At 53.8% G+C, this 22,170-nt stretch overlaps 1 protein-coding gene across 1 annotated transcript; it reads left to right on the forward strand.

Annotated features, from left to right (window-relative positions):
* Positions 1 to 2,153: 2,153 nt before the first annotated feature.
* Positions 2,154 to 21,895, forward strand: LHX2 (LIM homeobox 2). Its single transcript, XM_029203055.1, has 5 exons — positions 2,154 to 2,864; positions 4,401 to 4,603; positions 5,563 to 5,966; positions 11,603 to 11,808; positions 21,169 to 21,895. The coding sequence occupies exons 1-5, from the start codon at positions 2,745 to 2,747 to the stop codon at positions 21,454 to 21,456; spliced, it is 1,221 nt and encodes a 406-aa protein (XP_029058888.1). The 5' UTR covers positions 2,154 to 2,744; the 3' UTR covers positions 21,457 to 21,895.
* Positions 21,896 to 22,170: the final 275 nt, after the last annotated feature.

The following is a 22,170-nucleotide window of genomic DNA, read 5'->3' on the forward strand; positions in this document are numbered from 1 at the left end:
TTCACTCCCTACTTTCTTTGAAAGAAAGTACCCCAGATGCGTCAGTTAGACATGCTTGTGTTTTAGGCATCCGTGTGGCTGGGCGCTGGCCGTGTGCAGGCGCCAGAGCACACGTCTGTGTGAACACTCGCGCACGCGCACCTTTGGGATTATGGTCCTTTCCTTGCCTTGCCTTGGGGCATCTGTGCATGTGCAGCATGAACACACATACTTGTAACTTCAAGAGTTTTGCAAATATGCAAAACATGGCCTCAGAGAATCGTGTGGCCTCGGAGAATCTTTCGCAGGGATCTAGGTAGAGTTGCCTGAGTGTGCAACTGTACATATAACTGTGCAAGTTTCCAGTTTATAGATGCACCCTCCTGCCTGGCACTGTACACTTATACTGGAAGTGCACGCGCTAGCTCTACATTCCTGCTGGCCGTGTTTTTGCCAACAAAGATGAACGTGTGCATTTGCACACATGAGCATGACTGTGCTTGGACATTACAAGCACACGTATATTTATGTCTGAAACTTATATAAGATTTGTGTAAAGTATGATTTTGTGCTGCCTCAATTCTATGCCCTGTAAGATAAACTACACAGATCCTGGCTAGCCCCTTACCTCCTGTTGGCAATCAAGTCACTTCACACTAACCCGCCTCCAAAGCAGAGCCAGGAGATGGGTCTCTATAACTGACTAGCTCATTCAGTTTTTCTCTACAATCACCTTTTATTTCCTAAATCCCGCTTCACCACACACCCGGGTATCGCTCCCAAGAGATTCTTGGTTGAGCCTGAAGTCTGGGGGTTGGGGTGGCAGTTGGGATTTAGGCGGCAGGCCAGGTTGGTGGAGAAGTGGTGCTGCCAGGAGGCAGGATGGATGCCCTTCAGTAACTGGGTCTGTGGCATGAGGCACCCAGCGGACAGAGAATGGGCCTGTGGTTTTTAAGAACCTCACTGATGCCTAATGTAGCTCGGAGTGGGAAAGTTTTTTAAAGGGGGGAGAGGGAAAAGGAAGTGATGAAAGAATTTGCTTAGTGCCTACTATGTTCCAGGCATTTTACAGCCGTGATCTCTTTCACTCATCACATCCAAGTGGAGAGGGCTTTCCTGTCCCTCACTTAAAGATCAGAAACAGGCTTAGGGAAGTTAAGTCACTTGCCTAAGGTTACACTGCAAGTAAATGGCAGAACTAGGATCCGAACCCATGCCTTTCCTAGTTCCTACAGCCATGCTCGCACCCACTCTTCCAGGCTGGAGAGAGACCGGGAAGAGCGAGGAGCTGCATGCTGGACCATTAATTGGGCCCTAGCTCACTTGAAGAGAGGATAAGCTGGCTGGCCCCACTCCCCAGGAGCCACAGCTCCCACCGGTTCTTGCCTCTCTGGCTCAGCCGGGTCCGCGGGAGTTCTGCGCGGCAGTCCGCAGCCCGCGGCGCGGAGCCTGGGCCGAAGGCAGAACTCGGCGGGAAGCGGCCCAAGGCTCTCCCAGCTCTGCTCCAAGGCCTGCCTTCCCAGGCCTCCCCAGCCGGTGCCCGAGGGGCAGCTCCGGGCCGAGGGGAGACCAGAGTGAGACCTCCTCAAGCATCCTCTGGTGGCTGCGCCTTCATAGGATGGAGACGGCGGGGAAAGAGGGTTTAAATTTCCTTCCCGAAGCAATCGCAGGAAACTGTTTGTAGCTTAAAACTCTAAACCCCGCGCTCTCCCTCCTCCCTCCCGCCCCCGCCCTCCAGCCTCGCCCACCAGCTCCCACCATCTCGTCGCTCCTCTCCTCCTCTAGCTGCTCCCCTCCCTCTCGGGTCTCCCGCCTTCCCGGAGCACGCGCTGCCAGGGCCCGGGGTGCCGGGCGGCCAATGGCGCGGCAGCAGGACGTGATGTCAGGCGCGGCTGTAGAAAAGGCGCGGACGCTTGGCTGGCGCGGACTGCAGAGCCGGGGCTGGGCTCGGCGCGCTCTTGGAGAGCATTGCGCGCGGCTGGGCCCGCGGCCGGCGGCTCCTCCTCCCACTCTGCTCCTCCTCCTTTTTTCTCCTCCTCCACCTCCTCCTCCTCCACCTCCTCCACCTCCTCCTCCTCCTCCTCCTCCTCCTCCTCCTCCTCCTCCTCCTCCCCCTCCTCCCCCTCCTCCTCCTCCTCCTCCTCCTCCTCCTCTTCCTCCTCCTCCTCTTCTTCAATTCTCCCGGTGTCTCTGCTCCGCTCGCCGGCTTCCGAGAAACCCGTACTTCAGTAGCCGACCCAGCGCCTAGGCGGGTTGCCTTGGGCTGGGGGCACATCCCGGGGAGGGGAGCGGTCCAGGCAGCTGGGCGGCCGTGGGCACCTAGTCGCTCCCGGGTGAGCCCCGACCGCAGCCGTCGCAGCCTCGGGCAGAGTTTGCGCTCCTGCTTTGCGCCGGGGGCGCCGAAGACGGGCGGGCGATGCCCGCGGCGTGAAAGCGCCCGCGGCGGGCGCTGACCTCTGCCCTGGTCTCTCGCCCCCTCCCGCACCCACCCCCCCACCCGCCCCGTGCCCTTGTGACCCTGGCTTTGGCGCCGCCGACCAGGCGCCCCGCGATGTAGCTGCCCCCGCTCCTCGGCGGGAGGCGTCCTGGCCCGCGGGCGCCCGGGGCCCGGAGCCCGGCCTGGGGGCACAGCCGAGCTCGGGCGGGGCCGGGGCCGCGGTGGCTATGCACCGGGCCCGTTAGCGCGGGGAGCGCCAGGCAGCTGAGGCGGGGGGCAAGCCCTCCCGCGGAGGAGCCGCGCCCCCGGCCCCGCCGGTCCCGCCGCGATGCTGTTCCACAGTCTGTCGGGCCCCGAGGTGCACGGGGTCATCGACGAGATGGACCGCAGGGCCAAGAGCGAGGCTCCCGCCATCAGCTCCGCCATCGACCGCGGCGACACGGAGACGGTAGGCGCACAGCTGCGGGGTCGGGGCCAAAAGCTGGGACGGGACCGGCTCGGTCTGCACCTCTGCTCTCCTAAGTTTGGGGGCAATTTGGGGAGCGTCCTTCGTGCCGCACGGGACTGGACGCTGGGGCTCCGCGGACAGGATGCAAGGCCCGTAGCTCCCGGCTCAGGGGAAACCCGGCTGCTGGCGGAGGAGGGAAACAAGGTTGAAACCGAAATTTCAGACGCTGAGGGTGGAAGAGAGCATTTCTCCCGAAGTGGGAGCGAAGTCCTACCCGCGGCCCGATGGCTCTCTTCTCACTTCAACGGGCTTTTTGGTCGCCAGCCCTGCGCTCTCCTCCACCACTCGGCTCTGGCTGCTGGCGGCGCCGCCTGCGGCGCGGGGAAGGCGAACAAACCGGCAGCACTGGGGCTCCAGCCGACTTGGGCCTCTCCCCGCCTCCTGGCAATCGGGGTTCCCGTCCCAGCGCAGTTTCAGGGGTCGAAGTCTTCTAGGCTAGGGCTTTTCGTTGTTCGCATCTTGGGCCTCCTGGCTGGCCCGACTTGGCTCGGTTAGGGCCGGGAGTTCAGGCTCTGGCCTGGCTCTTGTGGAAGGAGAGTCCGTTCGGATCTCCACACCTGGCTCCACCAGCCCAGCCCCAAATAGCCAGTTCCTTGCCTCAGACCTCCCTGGGGGCCCGATGAGCAGACGCTGCCCAAGCCGGGCCCAGAAGTGACCTTTAGAGGCCAAGGAGGTGGGGAGCACGAGCGAAGCTTCTCTGCTTGGAAAGCAAGAGCAGCAGCCCCAGTGCCTCTGCTTCTGAGCTCTTCTTCCCCAGTTAAACCCTCTCAGCCTGTCAGTTTGGTTAGGAGAGGATTTGGATTGGGCCTATCCTGCGCTCAGAGACTTTGAGGGTGCCCATGCACCCCACTCACCATCTCCCAGGACCCAAGAGGGCCCCAGACAATGTGGCAGAGGTAGTGGAGGGGCAGAGGTTGCCCCGCGATTTGCCCTGGCCTGAACCTTCGGCTTAAGGATCCAGAGATCACTGGGATTAGGGGCCAGGAGCTCCACCGAGTCTCTGGAGAGGAGTCTGTGTGGAGGGTGACTTTTAATGGTCATCTTACCCCTTTTCCTGGGACCCAGCAGAGTGGCTCCTTTAAGAAACAGTTTGGGGGAAGCTTTTGGAGGGCTTGGCTGAAGTAGCCACTGCTGCCCCGAGTCCCCAAACACAGCAGGAGCCTTTCTGGGAAAAGAGCAGAGGGGACAGGAAGGGGGAGAAGTAAGGAGGAAGATCTATCCAGGCCAGCAGCCGGTCCTGGGCCTGTGGCCGGCTTGGGCTGCATGGGCGGGCCTGGGTCCTGAGCCCCCTGGATATGGGCCTTTTGGGGTGCAGGAAGAGCACCGCACACCCTGGCAGGCACCCCACCCCCACCCCCGCGTTTAGGGCTAGCTGGAGCCTCAGAGGGAGCTGCAGGTGCCCGGTTCCCCGTGGCGTGGCGGCGGGGTCGCAGGCTGACGCAGGCGCTGCGGACTCGCGCCTCCCTCCCTCCGCAGACCATGCCGTCCATCAGCAGTGACCGCGCTGCGCTCTGCGCCGGCTGCGGGGGCAAGATCTCCGACCGCTACTACCTGCTGGCGGTGGACAAACAGTGGCACATGCGCTGCCTCAAGTGCTGCGAGTGCAAGCTCAACCTGGAGTCGGAGCTCACCTGTTTCAGCAAGGATGGAAGCATCTACTGCAAGGAAGACTACTACAGGTAGCCCCCACCTCGGGACCCACTGCCCTGGGCACCCAGGACCCCTCATCTCAGATGCAATCTTCTCCGGTTGCCTTCCCTCCAGTCCCAAGGGAGGGTTCCCTACCTAGGTCCTCCCTTCTCCAAGCCAGTACAAATTGGATGACATCCTTTTTAAACAGCAATTTGAGGGAAATCTTGGAAAGATCTGCAAAGTGTAGGGACCCAGAGAAAAGGAGAAAGTGTCCTCTTCTTAGCTTAGACCAAAAATAAGCTCGAGTTGGGGGTCCTTGCACCCTTCTCCCTTTGAAGTTTCTTGGGTCAACTAGAGGGAACAGAAACAGGCACCCCCCCCCACCGCCAAACCCAGGCAGTCTAGGCTGGTGTGGAACAAAGTTGGAGGGAGAGCTGGGGGATTGGATTGGGTGCATTTCCGGGTCTTTCCTGGAGATGGGAGTGAAAACTGGCCAGGACTGAAGAACGGGAATCACTAACAGACTCCAGGTTCCTTGGTTCTCCTCTCTGGGTTTAGGGTTAGGTCTGCTTATTCTCTCTCCCTCTTTCTTTCTTTCTTCCTCTCCCTTTCTCTCTGTCTGTCTGTCTGTCTCTCTCTCTCTCCGTCTCTGTGTTTCTTACAAATTACAAATGCCTGTAGGATGCCCAGGCACTGCTGTGGAGGCTGAGGAAGGGGTAACTGGGAAATTCCCCTTACTCCCGAGCAAAGGCTTTCCTAGGGCTTGCTCAGACTCTGGGTAAAGTCTTTGTAGGCATGAAAATGTTTAAGGGAAACTATATTTCAGGGTAGGACCAGACCTGGGCCAAAATCTAGTTCCATCTTCCCCCCATCCTCCAAGTTAAGACCTGGTTGCCAGTCTTGAGGAGTGGAGTTCCGCCAGTGGCAGCAATGGCACTTGGAGGAGGGATATGGGGGGGTACCCAACCGTGTGTCCCCACAGTCCCTCCCTCGATGGTCCCTACAGGCGGTTCTCTGTGCAGCGCTGCGCCCGCTGCCACCTAGGCATCTCGGCCTCGGAGATGGTGATGCGAGCTCGGGACTTGGTTTATCACCTCAACTGCTTCACGTGCACTACGTGTAACAAGATGCTGACCACGGGAGACCACTTCGGCATGAAGGACAGCCTGGTCTACTGCCGCTTGCACTTCGAGGCGCTGCTGCAGGGCGAGTACACCGCGCACTTCAACCACGCGGATGTGGCAGCCGCAGCGGCGGCAGCTGCCGCGGCCAAGAGCGCGGGGTTGGGTGCAGCCGGGGCCAACCCTCTGGGTCTTCCCTACTACAATGGCGTGGGCACGGTGCAGAAGGGGCGGCCGAGGAAGCGCAAGAGCCCAGGGCCCGGGGCGGACCTGGCAGCCTACAACGCTGGTGAGTGCGAGGCGCCCCGAGCGCCCCGACGGGTTGAGGGAAAGTGCACTGCGTCAGTGGCCAAGAGCCGAGTGAATTTCAGTGTCTTATACATGTATACTTATAGCACTCTGGGTACTCCAGCCTTTAGCTTCCCCAGGCCCACCGGATGACCTGGCAGAAGGGACATTAGCTCCCTGGGCTCCAGCCCTTGTGCTCTCGGCTGGAGCGGGAGGAGAGGGTGTATTAATGGTCCTGATGCTCTGGGTGCAGGACCATGTCGCTGAGAAATTTTTTAGAAACAGCTTTTTGGTTTGGGCCTTTTACCCACTTTGCTGTGCAGAAAGTGCAAGGATAGGGAAAACAAGGCAGAGCCGACACCAAACAGGCTCTAGGTTGGCGTGGCTGAGGGAGAGGATCTGGGGCGATGGATGAGCGAAGCAGAGTGGCGGGGGTCCCAAGAGAAAGCACTGGCTGTGGCCTCGGGCACCGAGCTTGGCCTGGCCTGCAGCCGGGGTCATGCGAAGTGTCCTGAGTGCGGCAGGCTAGGGAAACTTGGGCCCAGGAGCCTTTGAGAAAAAGTGGGTCGTAGTGTCCCACCCAGTCCTCCTGCTCTGCCAGGTCTCGGTTTCCCCCGGGGGCTCTTCCTCCAAGTTCCGGGTGACAGCGGGGCGCTGGGATGAGAGCCGCGACCCTCCAAAGTCGGCGCCCCGGGTTGGGACCCAGTAGGCCTGGCCTTGCGCCGGGGTAGGGTGAAGGACTTGTTTCGCATTTCCGGCATCTTTGAACCCCGGGTTGTTCCGGGAGAGGCTCTGCCCCCTCCCGCGTCCCTCCGCGCTCAGGACAGCTGCGGGGGTTCTGAGGCCCGGCAAATTGAACCATTAACATCTGCCCGAAGTCTGCAAGGCCGGGAAAGGTTTATGACTCCCTGGGCTTCTGAACTTGATAATCGAGTTTATTTGCAATTACTTTCTTTATTTCGTCTGCGACAGAATTGGATTCGGAGACTTTGTTTTCTTTCTCCTTTTCCCCTTAGTCCAATGCACAAGTGGAAACAAAACAAAACAAAAACCCTGAACTGTGCGGAGGGCTGTGGTGGGGAAGAAGTCAGGATTATTTTGATTTTTAAAAATCTGAGCTGGCTCGGGGCGGGGAGGGGGGCGGGGGGTGGGATGGGAGGCGGGTGGGGATCCCCTGTTCGCTCCAACGAAGTTGCTTGTTGGGTGATCGTGGGGCATGTGTGTCTTGGTGTGCGGAGCTGGGAGGAAAATACAGCCCCCAGTCTGGTAAATGGTGAGGGGGCTGCGGCCAGGTCTGTGAGGCGGATTTAATATTTGTTGAAGGCTCTACCAGAGATGCGGCTCTCCAAAACTTCCATCCCTCGTCACCCACCACCCTGAATAGACCACACGGAGTCCAGATCAGGTCCCCCAAAACAAAGCCGGTCTATTTATCAAGTGGGGTCGGCCTCCAGTAGGAACAGCAGGCGGGCTGGGCCACAGGGCGCGTGGTGGTTGGGAGCGGGATTATGTTTTCCCGGGCAGACAGGTTCGCAACCGGGTTTGCAACTGAAAGGTAGGAGGTACCGAGGTGTATTTGTGCTTTTTGCTGCTCCGCCGCCCTGCCTGGCGAGGCCGCGCCGCACCGAGCAAGATGTGGCTGGAGGCTGAATTTCAGAGGAGCTGGCACCTCTACGAGACTTCCCCACGCATGCCATCTCGTCATTTTCTCTTTGGTCCCTCTCTTCCTTTTTTTTTCCTTTCGGCTCTCTAGGCGCCACTTTCTCTCTCTGCGTGCGTCTCCCGTTTCTCTGTTCCTGTCTCTTTCTCTCCCGACGCTCACGTCTCTGGCCTTGGCCCGGGCTTAACCGCGCACTGCGTGCCGCCGGTGGCTTTGCGGCTCGCTTACTCGGGGCTCCCGGGACTAGGTTGGGAAAAGGGGGGAGCCTCCCTCGCCGCTCCAGCCCGTCCAGGCTTCCCCCGGTCTGGCTGCTGTCCCCCTCCCTCCCCTCCCGGCGCTGGCAGGAGAGAAATGGCCGCAGTGTGGGCCGCGGGGCCGCTGGGACTGGAAAGAGGGCCCCGTGGAGGGTGAGATTTCGGAGGTGTGTCCGGGCAAGTGTGTGTGTGCGTGTGTCCGTGATTCTGACTGTGAGGACTCGAGCTTGTTTGTGTGTGTCCCGCACCCAGGGGCCCAGCCACATGGACCCCCTGCAAAGCCCATCGCTGTGGGGGACAGTCCGGTGGAGGAGCGGCGGCACCTAACTACAGCGCGGTGAGCTCGGGCAGAGTGGCGAGGGGGCGCCGTCGGTGCGCCCGGCCCTTCGCTCAGGGAAGGGCAGTCAGAGCGGCGGGGCCGCAGGGTCGGAAGTCCTTCCGGGGCGATGGCCGCGGCGGTCCTTCTCTGGCTGCCCCTCTGGTCCGAGAGCGCAGCCCAGGTCCCAGAGGCGGAACTGAAACCTACCCCACCCCAGAGCGTGGCTGCCCGCCGGCCGGGGTCGCGGACAAGGCTGCCGGAGCCCGTGAGGGGCCCGGGCCGCACGCTTTGCGCCCGGGTTTGCGCGCCGCGGCCACGGGAGTCCCGCGCGGACCTGCCGGATGCCCGGGCCTCCCCCAGCCCCAGCTTTCTGTGTGTGTGTGTGCCTGGCGGCGTAATTACTGATTTGATTCCAATCCATTATTTAGACAATTGAACCTACAATCTAGTCTTTAGTAGAATGAGGCGAAGTCAGATTTGATTACAGGTTCAGTCCCAGCGACAAGAGCTCGAAACCCGATGGGTTAATAACAGATCACGAGTAAATTATTCATGATTTTACGAGCTCTTTAGCTCCATTGAATCGGCCTAATTGAGAGGAAAAAAAAAAAAGGAGAGAGAAAGCTTGGTCCTCCCCCTCCCCTCATCCCCTTGCTCCTCCCTGGACCCAATTCTGGGGAACCACGATCCTTCTGGGGAGCTGGGGGCGAGAGTGCGGGGCCTGGGGCACCGACCAAATCTGGGCTCAACAGCCTCTTTGCCCCCAGCGCAGCCCCCTGCCCCAGCCGCTGGCCGGCCTCGGCCTCCCTGCCTTGGGCCGACTCCTTTTCTGCCCTCCTCTCCTTTTCTCCCTTTCCCCTTTTCACCACTCCCCAGCCTGTAACAGCTTCGAAAAAGCCACCCCGCAGGGACCCAGTCTCCCTGAGACCTCGGATTCAGTTCCTTGGCCTGGACCCTCCACCACACAACATCCCTACTATTTCCGGGCCTTGCTGTCCCCTCAGGCTCTCTCTGTGTCTCTCCTGGTTTCTTTCTGTCTTTGTAGCTGTCTCTCTCTGGTTCTCTCCATATCCACTGCTTTCTTTTCCTCTGCTCTTCTCTCTTTTTTCCTGGCTCTGTCCATTTTCCCTCCCTACCATCTCTCCTTTTCTCTCCATTCTCTCTGTCTTTCTACATCTGTCCCTTTCTTTCCTTTCTCTGCCCTTTCTTTCTCCCTCCCCCAACCACCTCCCCCCATCTAGGCCTCACTCAGGGCACGTCCCTTGGGTTCGTGGGGCGCCAGGGTCCCCATGGAGCTCATTAACAGCAGCAAGGCCCAGGCAGGGGCTGGGCGGAGGAATGGGCCCAGAGATCCCCTGTGGGGAGGCCCGCCCCCCCCTCCCGTGGAGCTGGGGACTAGGGGCAAGAAGAGGGTTGCTCCCCACAGTGGGGGCAGGGCAGTTTCCATGGATCCCATTTGGAGTCATTCTGTGATCCCCTTTAAATTGCTGGATCCTCGTTCTTCACCCTGAGCACTCTCAGTGGGAGTAGCCTGGCTGGAGGACTTGGGTGCCTGGGTGCCTATGGGAGGAGCCCTTAGGAGGTGTAGCCACTTGCTGACAACTCCTAGGTTAGGGACAAGACCAGCATCTTGTGAAATTTTTCTGCAAGGGACCACTCCTCACTTGGACAGGGGAGGAGTAGGTCACCAGGAGAGCAGGAGTACTTCTGAGGTAGTATTGCCAGATAAAATGCAGGACTCCCAGTTAAATCTGAATTTTGGGTAAACGACAAGTAAATTTTTTTAGTGTAAGTGTATCCCATACAACATTTGAATTTTAAATAAACAATGAATAATTTTTTAGTATGAGTGTATACCATGCAATATTTGAATTTTAGGCAAACAACAAAGCAGTTTTCAGTATAGGTATGTCCCATGCAATATTTGAGACATCATACTAAAAAATTTTTTATTGTTTATCTGAAATTCAAATTTAACTGGACAATCTGTATTTTTATTTGCTAAATCTGCAGCTCTATTATGGGCATGTGATGAGACAGGAGATATATTCCCAGTTGCCCACTTTAGGGGGAATGAATTAATCTCTTATGAGGCATTCCCCAAAGTAAGACCTTATGTGTGGAATGGCTCAGGATGTATTGAGGGGATCTTGGAGAGGGGTCCTGCGTGTCCCCATCAGCCACCAGGTTGCGAAGCAACTTTCTGAGGCCCAAGTTTTCCATCCCTGTCCCCCACCCCAGTGCCTTCCAGGCATTGGCAGGCCCAGCTGGGCCCCTTCTGGATGGGGACGGGCTCCCCAAAGAGTCATGCTTCATCTTTGCCTGCCTTTATGGTGTAGGGGAAAGAAACAGCAAGGAGGCAAGCACTGCAGTGTTGAATCTAGGCTCAGCCATAACCAATGGTGTGGCTTTATTTTCCTTAGCATTAGTTTCCTCATCTCTAAAATGGGGTGAATAGCAGTAGCCACCCCTTGAAGCAGTAGTGAAGCCCCCCTCCCCCCATGTATGTAGAGCCAAAGGCATACCCTGGGTGTGGCATACATGTTAATATTTTCCTCCAGCTTCCTTCCCTTTTGGTTAGAACTCTGCCACTCCATGAGATTTCCAAAGATAGCTTAACCTCCCTGCCTCATTCACCTCATTTGTCAAACTGGGAAACAACTGCCTCATAGGGCAGTGGTGAGGATTAAGCTACAAAATACAATTTCCAACCTTCGACCCAGTGCCTGTGGCCCAGGGCTAAGGGATCGTGCAGTACCTTTGGTTGTAGGAACTGATGAGGGAGAACTGAAAGTGAGTGGAGAGTATGGAAAGTGAGTTGAAGCCTGTGACTTCCAGGTGCCTGCCCCAGACACTGTGTGGGGGGAAGGGGCAGGGGAGACTGGAGACTGCATTCCTCCTTAGGGAGTGCAGGGAGAAACGGGGAGATCATGGTCCTGCGTCTGCAGTCAAGTGACTTCCCTTTCGGAGCCTCAGTTTCAATATCTGTAAAAAGGGGGAAATAATGCTTGGCTCAAAGGGTTGTTTTGAGGATGAAAATGTGCATGTAAAGCCCTTTAGCACATCTTGTGGAGTTGAATGTCATTGACAAGTTGTAGCTGTTGTTATTATTACTATTATTATTGTAACATGATGGCTCAGAATGGTTTTTGGATTCTCCTAGAGCTGGGTTTGAATCCAGCATTTCCTAGCTGAATGACCCTGGGTAGATGGCTCTCTCAACCTCAAACTCCCCTATAAGTCTATAAAATGGGATAATACCTCCACCTCACCGGGGTGCAGCACCCACCGTGTGGTTCTGAGGCTAGAAACATTTGGTGAAGCGTGGGGTGGGTGTGGACTTGGCAGTGTTGTGGGGGTCCGGACCAGGAGGTTCACCTGCTGCCTCTGCGTTCCTTCCCCAGCCCTGAGCTGCAACGAGAACGATGCGGAGCACCTGGACCGCGACCAGCCGTACCCGAGCAGCCAGAAGACGAAGCGCATGCGCACCTCCTTCAAGCACCACCAGCTTCGGACCATGAAGTCTTACTTTGCCATTAACCACAACCCCGACGCCAAGGACTTGAAGCAGCTTGCGCAAAAGACGGGCCTCACCAAGCGGGTCCTCCAGGTCAGCCAGGCCGGGGCTAGGGGTGGGGGCATCTGTGGCGTCAGGACCTGGGGTGGAATCCCACAGTGGCCGTGGGCCTTGGAAGGACCTTCCGCTCTACGTCCGCCTACCTCTTTATCTTTCTCTGTTCTCTTTCTCCATCTCTTCAGTCTATCTCTAGCTGTATTTCAATCTTTTTTTTTTCCATTCTAACTTTGTCTTCTCTCCTTCAAGTTTTGTCCCTCAATGTTTCTGTTTTGTGTCTGTGTGTCCCTCTGTCCTCTTTGTCTACACACTCAGTCTCTTTTCTTTCTTGTAAGCAGTTCTTAGTTGCTATTTATTACCCAAGTGACACTCAAATATGCTCATGTTGTAAAAGGTTCAAGCATTTCAGTTAAACCAGAGCTTCCCCCCACATCCCCACCGGCAACCTTGGCCCCTTAAACCAGGATGCCCGTCCAAGGCACCTGCTGTTAGCCATTTGCTCTTTCTGCTTCTTGTTCCTCACTTGCTCTCTCTAGTTTCTCTCTCTCTCCCTCTCTCTCTCTCTCTCTCTTTCCTGTCTCTCTCTAGATTTACCTTCTGTTTCTTTGTTGCTTCTCAGACTCTCCCAGAAGCAAGGTTTGTAAGGGAGAGGGATTAGGGCAGATCCCCTGGGTGGAAGTAGATGGGTGCCTCTGAAAACAAGCAGCATTGCACTTGTATGTGAGGGTGCTTTCTTGATAGAGAGGATCCAGAGCTTTCACCAGATACCCTAAGGGTCTGTCCACCACCCCCAAAATGTTAAGAACCCCATTTGGGGATACAGGTATCCCAGCTGCCTGTATGACCCAAACTTGTGGCAGAGCCTTGGGTCACCACTTTTTAAATCTTCAGCTCCTCCTCTTACTCGTTTCATGGTCCTGGGCAAGTCACCCAACTCCTCTGAGCCTCAGTTTCCTTGTATGTGAAATGGGCACAAGAAATTACACTGAAGGCTTATTGGAGGAGCAATTGAGATAATGTAAGTGCCCATCACAGTAGCTGACAACCGCTCAGTGGATGGTAGCTAGGATAACATTAACTAGAATAATCAGTTAACTGATATTAACTAGTATAAACAGTTATTCTGGTGGCTGGACTTCAGTTTCCATATCTGTACAATGATAAGGTGGGAGAATATCTCCCTTTATAGCTAGTTTAACCAATTTATTCCTCAGAACGTGTGACTGTAGGGATAACAATGCGCATTTTTGGGTAAGAAAATCGAGAGATGAAGTGAGTTGACTATGGTCCCACAGCAGGAGGAGTGGTGCTGGACTCTGAGGGCAGGCCAGTCCGACCGACCCCCTAGCCCTAAGTCTTTGAGGACTGAGGGCCCGGGGGTGGGTGGCGACACCGAGTGGGTGAGGGTGATGGTGACGACACCGAAGGCTGTGAAGCCACCCTAAGCTTTCTTGCGAGTCTGTTAGAACTTTTAAGAAAGCATTTTGGAGGTGACATTGGTGGCGGGATGGGACTGTGACGCGGGCGAGGGTCCGCAGATCTCCGGGAAGCCTGGAGTCCAGGCGCCCAGGCCCCCGGCTGCCAGCCAGGTGCACCGCGACGGGTCTGGCGCAGCTTGGTCTCGCGCGGTCTCAGTGACGTAGCGGAGGGAGCTGAGGACCCGCCAATGAGACGCCGATGCGCCTCTCTGGGCCCGCCCCCCGCCCTGGAGCTCCCCGCAGGCCCCGCCCCTCCTGTTTGGGATCCGTTTTGCCCAAGGTCCCTCTGACCAGGGCTCTAGAAGAGGCGGCCCCTTGGGGTCTCAGATCCCGCTGGTCCGTTTTCCTCCGACTTTTCCTTTTGGGGATTAGGTCGGGCGACTCTTCTTGGCGCCCCCTCTGTTCCTCAGCCCTGGGCGAATTTGGACGCAGGATCTGTGGTTGCTGCCTTTTCTCTGGTTAGTAGTCCTTCCTCTCTCTAGATGCCCTTATGGTGAGTTGGTGGGGGAAAAGGGATCCGTGAAAAAAGCCCTAAGAGCAGGCAGGGGCAGGAACAGGGACTTGAAGTCAGGCAGAGCTGGGTTCCGTTCTGCCCGTCTACTCACTGGCAGTGTGTCTTGCACAAATTAGTTACCCTCTCTGAGCCATAGCTTTCTCATCTGTCAAATGGGCACCATTAGGGCACATACCTCGCCAATTATCCAGATTAAGTGAAATAAAGAGTAAATGTCCATGGTTGGGTCTGAATCTGGAGTGGGGAGCTGATCTCTGCTGGCCTTGGTAAGGCAGGAAGCTTGATTTAGGAACCCATTGGATTTCCAGCATAGTTATCTCTCATTCTTTCATCTGACCAAATAGCTATTGGCACCAGGCCCTGGGGACACAGAGGTGAATGAACCACAGTCCTGGCCCTGAAGAGGTTCACCTATTAGGTGTCGAGACAGACCCACAATCAGTCTCCCCATAGTGTGATCAGTCGGGAGGGAGTTTCTATGGGAGACCAGGGGAGAGACCAATTACCTACCCTGTATGTGAGGAAGGGTTCATCTGTGTGACCTGGGTCTAGACTTGCTCTTCCTCCCCTAGAATCCTGAGCCAGGGCTGTTCACACCTGCATGCCCTCTCCACCATGGGGACTCAGAAAAGCCAGGGCATGGGACTAGTTGAGAGAGAGAATCACTGATAGAAGCACTAATCAATAAATGTTTGAGCGCTCTACTATGTGTCTACTATGTGTTGAAAGACTCATGAAGTACACTTGCTCATTGAGTCCTCACTATCAGGCGTCATGATCCCTTCTCCTCCACTGTACAGATGAGAGAACATTGAGGCCCAAATGATTTCCACTTGCCCCAAGTCACACTTTGCTGCTAGGTAGCAGAGCTGGATCCACATCCAGGCGCGTCTGATCAGTGGGCATTGCCCTTTCTCCTCTAAGCCAACCCAGCAGTGACAGCCTCTGAGTGTGAGTATCGTTTATGGCCTGTACGTTGTTGGGGTGAGGGCAGTCATACCCACAGGACACATCAGACCCCTGTTCTCCCTCCTCCCAGACCTCCCAATCTCCTGCACAAATGCTTAGTATTCCCTAACAGCACAGCAGCTCGTGACTATGCAGCAGTTTGCAAAGCCTTGTCTTTCCAGCCACTCGTCTTCCTTACCTTAATATTTTCCTGCCCATTTTACAGATGAGAAGCTTAAGAACTAGTGAGGTGAAGTGATTTACTTGAGGACACAGGAGCCAGGCATTGACAGGGTGGGGCTCTCTCCCAGGTGTTCTGACTACTGATGGGCCAGCTGGGGGAGATGGGATGGGGGCAGTTTGGGGCGAGGCAGCTGGTGGTGTGGCTTTGGAAGGTAACATATAGATTAAAGTCCTTTCTGACATAACAACAATGTGATTTGGGCACTTTAACTTCTCCTCTCAGAGCCCAATTCCTTGTCTTTGAAGTGGAGATAATAATAGCTTGTACCTTGAGGATTCCTGAGGATTGAGACAATGAATGGGAAGGCTCCAGCATGGTGCCTGCTGGTACAAAGTAGACAAAGTAGGTGCCCATGAAATGGCTTCTCATCACTGGCTACACAAGCTTAATTGTGCTAGGCCTTGGGTGCCCCCTGCAGGTTGTGGTCCACCTCGACCCTGTGGAGAGAGCCTGCAGGGCAGGGCAGGTTGAGGTTGAGGCTGTGTTCCCAGAAGTGGATGATGTAGGGCGTGTGTGTGTGTGTGTGTGTGTGTGTGTGTGTGTGTGTGTGTGTGTGTGTGTGTCTCTGTGTGTGTGTGTGTGTGTAGGGATTCTAGGCTGTTACTGAATCTGTAATGCATAAGCATCAACATGGCAGGCCCGGGATGCAGTATCCCTGCTGGAATTTGGAGCTGATACAAGGTCCAGACTCAGCCCTCCCACTTACTCTCTGAATGGTTATGAGTGAGTGACTTAACCTCTCTAAGCTTCAGCTATAAAATGAGGATGATAACAGTGCTTCACTAGGTGGTTGCAAGGAGTAAATAAGATGACATAAAGTGTAATTCGTAAAGTATATACGAGGGACTCAAAAGTATTAACTTCATACACATTTACCTAGTAAGGCTCAGTCTACCATCCCCTTCTGCACACATTTAAAAATTTTAATTATCTTCATTTTGCAGATGAGGAAACTGAGGTTCAGAGAGGCTAAAACCCTTGCACTGAGTCTCACAGCTAATAAGTGATGGGAGGGGTCAAGCCCAGATTGGTTTGATTCCACAGCTCTTTCCAATATGGCACAGTGTAGGGATTGTGATTCTCAGCACCCCCTCCCCTTGGATGTAGCTGCCGAATGCAGCAGGACAGATGGGGGACAAGGGGAGGAGTGAGTCATAGATGCCATGTCTTGGTAGGAAAGCAGGAATTCTGTTGTAAAGCCCTAGGGGTGTAAAAAGTGCTCAGAATTGTCACCAGCAGCAGCAGCATGACAATCACAGTACTCACTTGTCACCAGTGGGCAAGGTGACCGGGAGACAGAATGGCTCCTTGGACCGAAGTCCATTAAGACATTAAGCTTTACCAGTTCTTGGAGAGCATTGCTCAGCACATCCATGCGCCTCTGCATTGCCTCTCTTCCTTCCTGGGGAAGGATTAGGAAGGCAGAATATTAAGGTGCCCTAGGCTGGGGAAGGGGCTGGTGAGCTGATGGATTTGGATGGGTGAACGTCTCCTTAGGGGTTCCCAGTGTGACTTTGAAGGAAAATACATTTTAACAACCAGCAGTTTAAAAGCATTCTTCAGATGACCAGTTAGTCATCATTAACCTATGTGAGAGCTCAAGAACTGAGGACACTAGCTTTCCTCCATTCGCTCACTTCAACAAATACACTGACCTGCCGTGTTCTGGGCGGGGCATGAGGTACTGAGGATTCAGTGATGGCCCTGGCAATGAACAGGCGCGCGGCTGGAATGTACAGTCCACAGGGGAGACAATGTCCAGCAAGGTACTGTATAAATAATTAAAATGGTGATAAGATTGACCTCTATATTTTTCTGTATATTTGAAATATCTCATAGTAAAAATATCTTTAAATGATTCCAGGGCCAAATAAGTTTGGGAAATGCCAAAGATTGACTGCATCCTTCTCTTAGAGATCAGAGCACACTGGCATTAATACAGGCATTGAGAAATCTTGAAGAGATTCAACTTTGTCTAGTCCAACATTTCCCAAGTGTATTTGGCCACAGAATCCTTATTTAATTCTTGACAAAAATAAAATAGAAGAAGTGCTAGGGTGGAAAAATATAGGGGTGCAACGAGAGCATAAACACGGGGACCTGACCTGGGGAGGGAGGTGGTCAGGAGTGGCTTCCCTGAGGAGGTGAGGTTTAAACTAGGACTTCAGTTCATTGAGCCTCAGCTTCCCCACCTGTAAAATGGGGAGAGTGAGCATTGTTCTGCATGTCATTTGCACAGGGCTGTACAGAGTGTTTGATCTAGTCACGGATGGTTGAAGTTGGATGGAATTTCATAGGTGATTTGGCCCAAATCTCTCCGTTTAGAAGAGAGGAAACTGAAGCCCAGAGAGGTGGAGTGACTTGTTCAAGGCCCCAGAGCAAAGTAGTTGTAGCCCTGGAACTGGACCTAAGGGGTCCTGATATCCAGTCCACTGCTCATTATTTTTTATTCTTTAAAGAAAACTTTCTTTAAAGTTTATAAAATAATAGAACCACCATACAGGCAGGTTAGAAAACTAGGGGTGAAAGTTACCCATATGAAGACACAGGAAACCAGTAATCCAGGTGTGCAGTTTGGAAGTTAAGTAGTGGGTAGGGGCGTGGGCCCAGCTTGCTGGGATGCACATCTCATCTCTGCGTCTTTGGCTGGGCTCTGGGCCTCAGTCTCCTCACCTGATGATAATATCAGTGCTGACCTTGTAAGGCACTAACAGGAGTTCATATGTGTAAAATCCTTAGAACTTTGCTTAGACGTTGCCTTCTGAGTGAATAATATTCGTCATTATTTGCTTTATGAAGTTGCAATACCAGAGGATGTCATTTTGTTATCCTTTTTTTTCTCACATAACATTCGTCACAAGACATTTCCTCTGCGACTGCGTGGAGTGGCTGTGTGGTGACTTCCACTTGTCCCATCTGGTCAGATGCTTTGGGTGCAGCCATTGGTTTTGATGTCATAAAAAGAAACCGCCAGTGGACATTTTTGGTCTTGAAGCGTTGGTATTTTGGCTGGTTTCCTTAGTGGCCCTGGAGGGGATCTGTGGGGCAGAGTGGGTTTCCCACTGACCCTCCTGGTCTCCTTGATGAAAGAATCCTGGGGAAGGGGATTTGCGAGGCAAAGCTCAGCCTTCAGGGCCAGGGGGTGTCTGAGGAGGAGCCATGTAACCATGTGGGCTTCCTCCTCCACCCAGGACCTACTGGGGATCCCCTGGGCACCTGACTGAGGCACTCCCTGGAGATGAAGAGAGAGGGCTGTCAGTTCAAGAAGATGGGTGGGTAGAGCAGATCATCTTCCTTGTTGCAGCTGCCAGAGAATCGCAGCCTGTCAGCACTCCAAGAGGCCATAGAGATCATATGGTGTGGTCCAACTCCCTTGTTGTACAGGTGGGGAAACTGAGGCAGACCCAGAGGTAAGGGACTAGCAGGGGTCACTTGATTGGTCAGTGGCAGAACCAGAGCTGGAAGCTACAGCCTGTGCTCTTTCCACTACATCGTAGTTGCTTCTGAGTTTATTCACTCATTCATTCATTCATTCATTCACTGACTCACTCCGGATCATGTGGTAGGGAAAGCATGGACTTTTTATGGCAGATAATCCTGGATCTTACTCTCAGTTTGGCCTCTGTGTGGCCTTGGGCAAGTGACTTTGCCTCTCCAAGCCTCTCTGGTTTTAAATCTATAAAGTGGGGATAATGATAGTACCTCCCTACTTGGCCTATCATGGAGATAACCTGTGACCGTGCATGTTAGAGGATGGCTGGGTGCCCGGCATGAAGAGGTCTGTAAATGTTATCTGTTAGTATTACTATTAACTCAATGCATGTGACTGATTCTTAATCTTTGCCAGTCCCTCTGCCATATCCCCAGGGATATAAAGATGACTTAGACAAGGTCCCTGTCCCAACAACCTCTTGGGAGGGGATTTTTTTTGAAATACCCAGGAGAATTCTGGTGAAGCCTGGCTTAAGGTGAGAAACAAACTCCACACAAACCCCCGCAGCAGCTGGCTTTTAGTTGAGTTGTTGACTTTCATCCACCAGATTCCCAGCGCCTCAGATTCCGTAAAGCAGAGAAGGCAGTTGTGGAAGATGGTGTCATTGTTTACAAACCTCTGTTAGGGGCAACGCCAGAGAAATAGCAAACAGCCAGCAACTAACTGTTCCCGCCCTTCCCAAGGGCTTGGAGCCCCGGACCGGACCGCTGGGCGATGCACTGCCCCCGGGGCTTCCCGCTCCTGCTACCACTTGGAGAGTCAGGCCCATGGGACGCTCACAGGGCCACACATGCTCAGGACAGGACGGTGGCAAGAGTGTCACAGCTCCAGGCTTCCTCATCCCCAATCTGCAGTGTTACTTTGGGGAAGTCGCCTCTTCTCTCTGAGGGTGTCTGGGGGCTTTCTCCATCATTTTCTCCATCGGTCATTCTCTGGGCAGACGGACACAGAGTCCCACCTCTGTAGATTTCTGCAGGCCGGGCAGGGAAGGAGCCCCCATCACAAGAAGTGCCTATCGAGGCTGGTCTTAGAAGCACTGTACTTATTTGCAAGCCCCCAGAAGAGGTGATGGGCTTGCTTTGGGCAAAGGGCAGGGAAAATGTGCTTTCTTCCTGGAAAGATCCAGTGGGAGAGAGCTTTGTTTCCCGACTTCACAGGGTCTGCATCTCCCTCCTTACTCCAGGATTCTAAAGGCTGTGCTTTTTAATTGAGCCCAAGTTGTATCAGGCCACCAAAAAGAGGGTTTGAGTCCACAGGCCCCTGGAGCTGGGGTGGTCCCCAGGGGAGGGTGGGGCCGAGGGCTGGCCCTTCCGATCCCTGTCTGAGACACTGGGAAGACAGGAGATGCAGGCGCACCTGGAAGGACGCAGCTGGACACCCTAGAATCTGTTCAGTTCTCCAAGGCCCTCTGTTTTACCGGGAGGTTTCCGGCGAGTGTTTTCTTCACGCAAAGGGAAGGGAAGGGGCCCTGCCCTTTGGGCTTTTTTCTCTGGGAGATACAACCTCCCACCCCATCCCCCAACCCTCCTCCCCCCAGATTTTCTTGGCTTCTCCCAAAGTACTTTGAGGACCTTGGGGTACAGCGGGATCTCTCTGTGCAGTTCGATGGGTGGGCATACTGGCTGGGGGGTGCTGTGTAGATAAGTATCGATGCTTCGTGTGTACAGGCTTGTGTGCAGTGGTGTGGGTGCGAATGTGTGCATGTGTCGGTGCTCAAGGGAAAATGAAAGCAAACCCTTATTCTCTCTCTTGGGCATTCTTTTCACACAGAGCTCAGTAACTGGGCCCCCCACCCCACCTCCCTCGTAAAGGATACTGGGACATGGCAGGTCGGGAGAGGGAATCTTTCATCGGGCAGCTCTTCCCATTCTGTCCACTCCGCCCTGAGACCTGAAACCCAGTGGTCCAGGATGCTGGCGGCTTCTCCAGCAGATAGCGGCAGGGATTAGGAGCTGCGTCTTTTTCTTCCTCATAGTAACTCTTTATTGACTGATTCCTGTGTGTTCTTTACATCGTTCTGGTATTTCCCAGACTTGCCATGAAAAACTTGAAAAATGGTACCCACAAGAATTTGTGGGATCTCTTGCCCGCTTAAAGGCGACTGCCAAAAAAACGAACCTCTCAACCATGGTGAAAAATGATCGAGATTTGGTTTGTGTGAACCTCCCAGAACAGAATAGAAATGCTATGTGAGCCACATATGTAATTTTACATTGAAAACTTTCCAGTAGCCACATTAAAAAAGCAAAAAGAAACCTGTAAAATTAATTTTAAGGATATATCCTGTTTGGCCCAATATGTCCAATATATTGTCATTTCAACGTGTAATCAAAATAAAAATTACCATCGAGATATTCTACTTCCTTCAAATCTGATGTGGTTCTCACCTATAGACCAGCCGTCTTGGGGCTAGCCACATTTCAAGTGCTGGGTGGCCACATGTGGCTAGTGGCTACAATATTTGAGAAACTTCTAACAGAAGGGGAAACCCAGTAACAGGCAATTCGAGGAAAGGACATTTTTATTGTATTAACAATAAAAATACAAAACAAAATATTGCCAGCCCAACTTTTTAATACACAGCTCCCCCCCCCCGCCCCGATTCCGGCAGAACACCGATTGGCATCTCTGAGTTAAACAGTCCGGAGGCATGCTCTGCCCTTCTTCTCCTCGTCCTGCCCGCCTTCCTCTGACCAGCCCTTCCCTCTCCCCGACGCAGGTCTGGTTTCAGAACGCCCGGGCCAAGTTCAGGCGCAACCTTTTACGGCAGGAAAACACTGGCGTGGACAAGTCGACGGAGGCGGCGCTGCAGACGGGGACGCCGTCGGGACCGGCCTCAGAGCTGTCCAACGCCTCGCTCAGCCCCTCCAGCACGCCCACCACCCTCACAGACTTGACTAGCCCCACCCTGCCGACTGTGACGTCCGTCTTAACTTCTGTGCCTGGCAACCTGGAGGGCCACGAGCCTCACAGCCCCTCGCAAACGACTCTTACCAACCTTTTCTAATGATTCTTGGCCCCCCGCCCCCGCCCCACAATTTCTTTAAAAAAGAAATTATCTTTAGTTGAATTCCAAGTGTATTTTAAAATAGAGGCTTTGAGCAACTAACTAACCACATTTTAGGATCTCGCCTGGAAAATGAGGAAGAAAATAACTACGCCCCTTGCAGACACAGCGGTGTGGACTGGAATTACTTGGAAGATCTATCTGCAACACAACATTTGTGTCACTGTACAGTTTTGTGGACTGAGCGAGGAAAAACAACAAATAATTTAAGTTGGCTAGAGCTTCTGTATTTTCAAAGACTGCCACGTGCCTTAGGAATACTGTTTTATCTCCATACTTTGGATGACTTGTTCATTTTTCTCTCCCTCTTTTTCTCTCTGTATATTTATGACCAGAGCAAAAATGTAAAAAAAAAAAAAAAAAAAAAGTTTGTTACTTTGAATAGTCCTAAAAAAGAAAAAAAAAAAGGAAAAAAATCAAACCCCCTCCAACAGTCGCTTTGTTGTTTTAGAATTTTAAGGTGGAAGTCTGTTCAAATATCAGAATTTGTAAAATCTAACCAGTAATAAAACCACTTACTGAAACTAGCTGGTACCACTGCTGTTTAGAGGTGTGCCAGATTCACGGGACTTAAGCGTCTTACTGAAGCCCAGGGATCAATTCCAAGGTCTTCCCCTATTTACAATATTTATTTATAATAATTTGTAATATTTG

The sequence above is a fragment of the Monodon monoceros genome, unplaced genomic scaffold, assembly GCF_005190385.1.
Source record: "Monodon monoceros isolate NGI ecotype Baffin Bay Population unplaced genomic scaffold, NGI_Narwhal_1 Super_Scaffold_5, whole genome shotgun sequence".
Lineage (NCBI taxonomy): Eukaryota > Metazoa > Chordata > Mammalia > Artiodactyla > Monodontidae > Monodon > Monodon monoceros.

Bases quoted from the DNA above. Each gene is read 5' to 3' on its own strand.
- LHX2 (XM_029203055.1), top strand. From the start codon at position 2,745: ATGCTGTTCCACAGTCTGTCGGGCCCCGAGGTGCACGGGGTCATCGAC. The intron at 5,967-11,602 runs GTGAGTGCGAGG...TTCCTTCCCCAG, and splicing joins CCTGGCAGCCTACAACGCTG to CCCTGAGCTGCAACGAGAAC. The intron at 11,809-21,168 runs GTCAGCCAGGCC...TCCCCGACGCAG, and splicing joins TCACCAAGCGGGTCCTCCAG to GTCTGGTTTCAGAACGCCCG.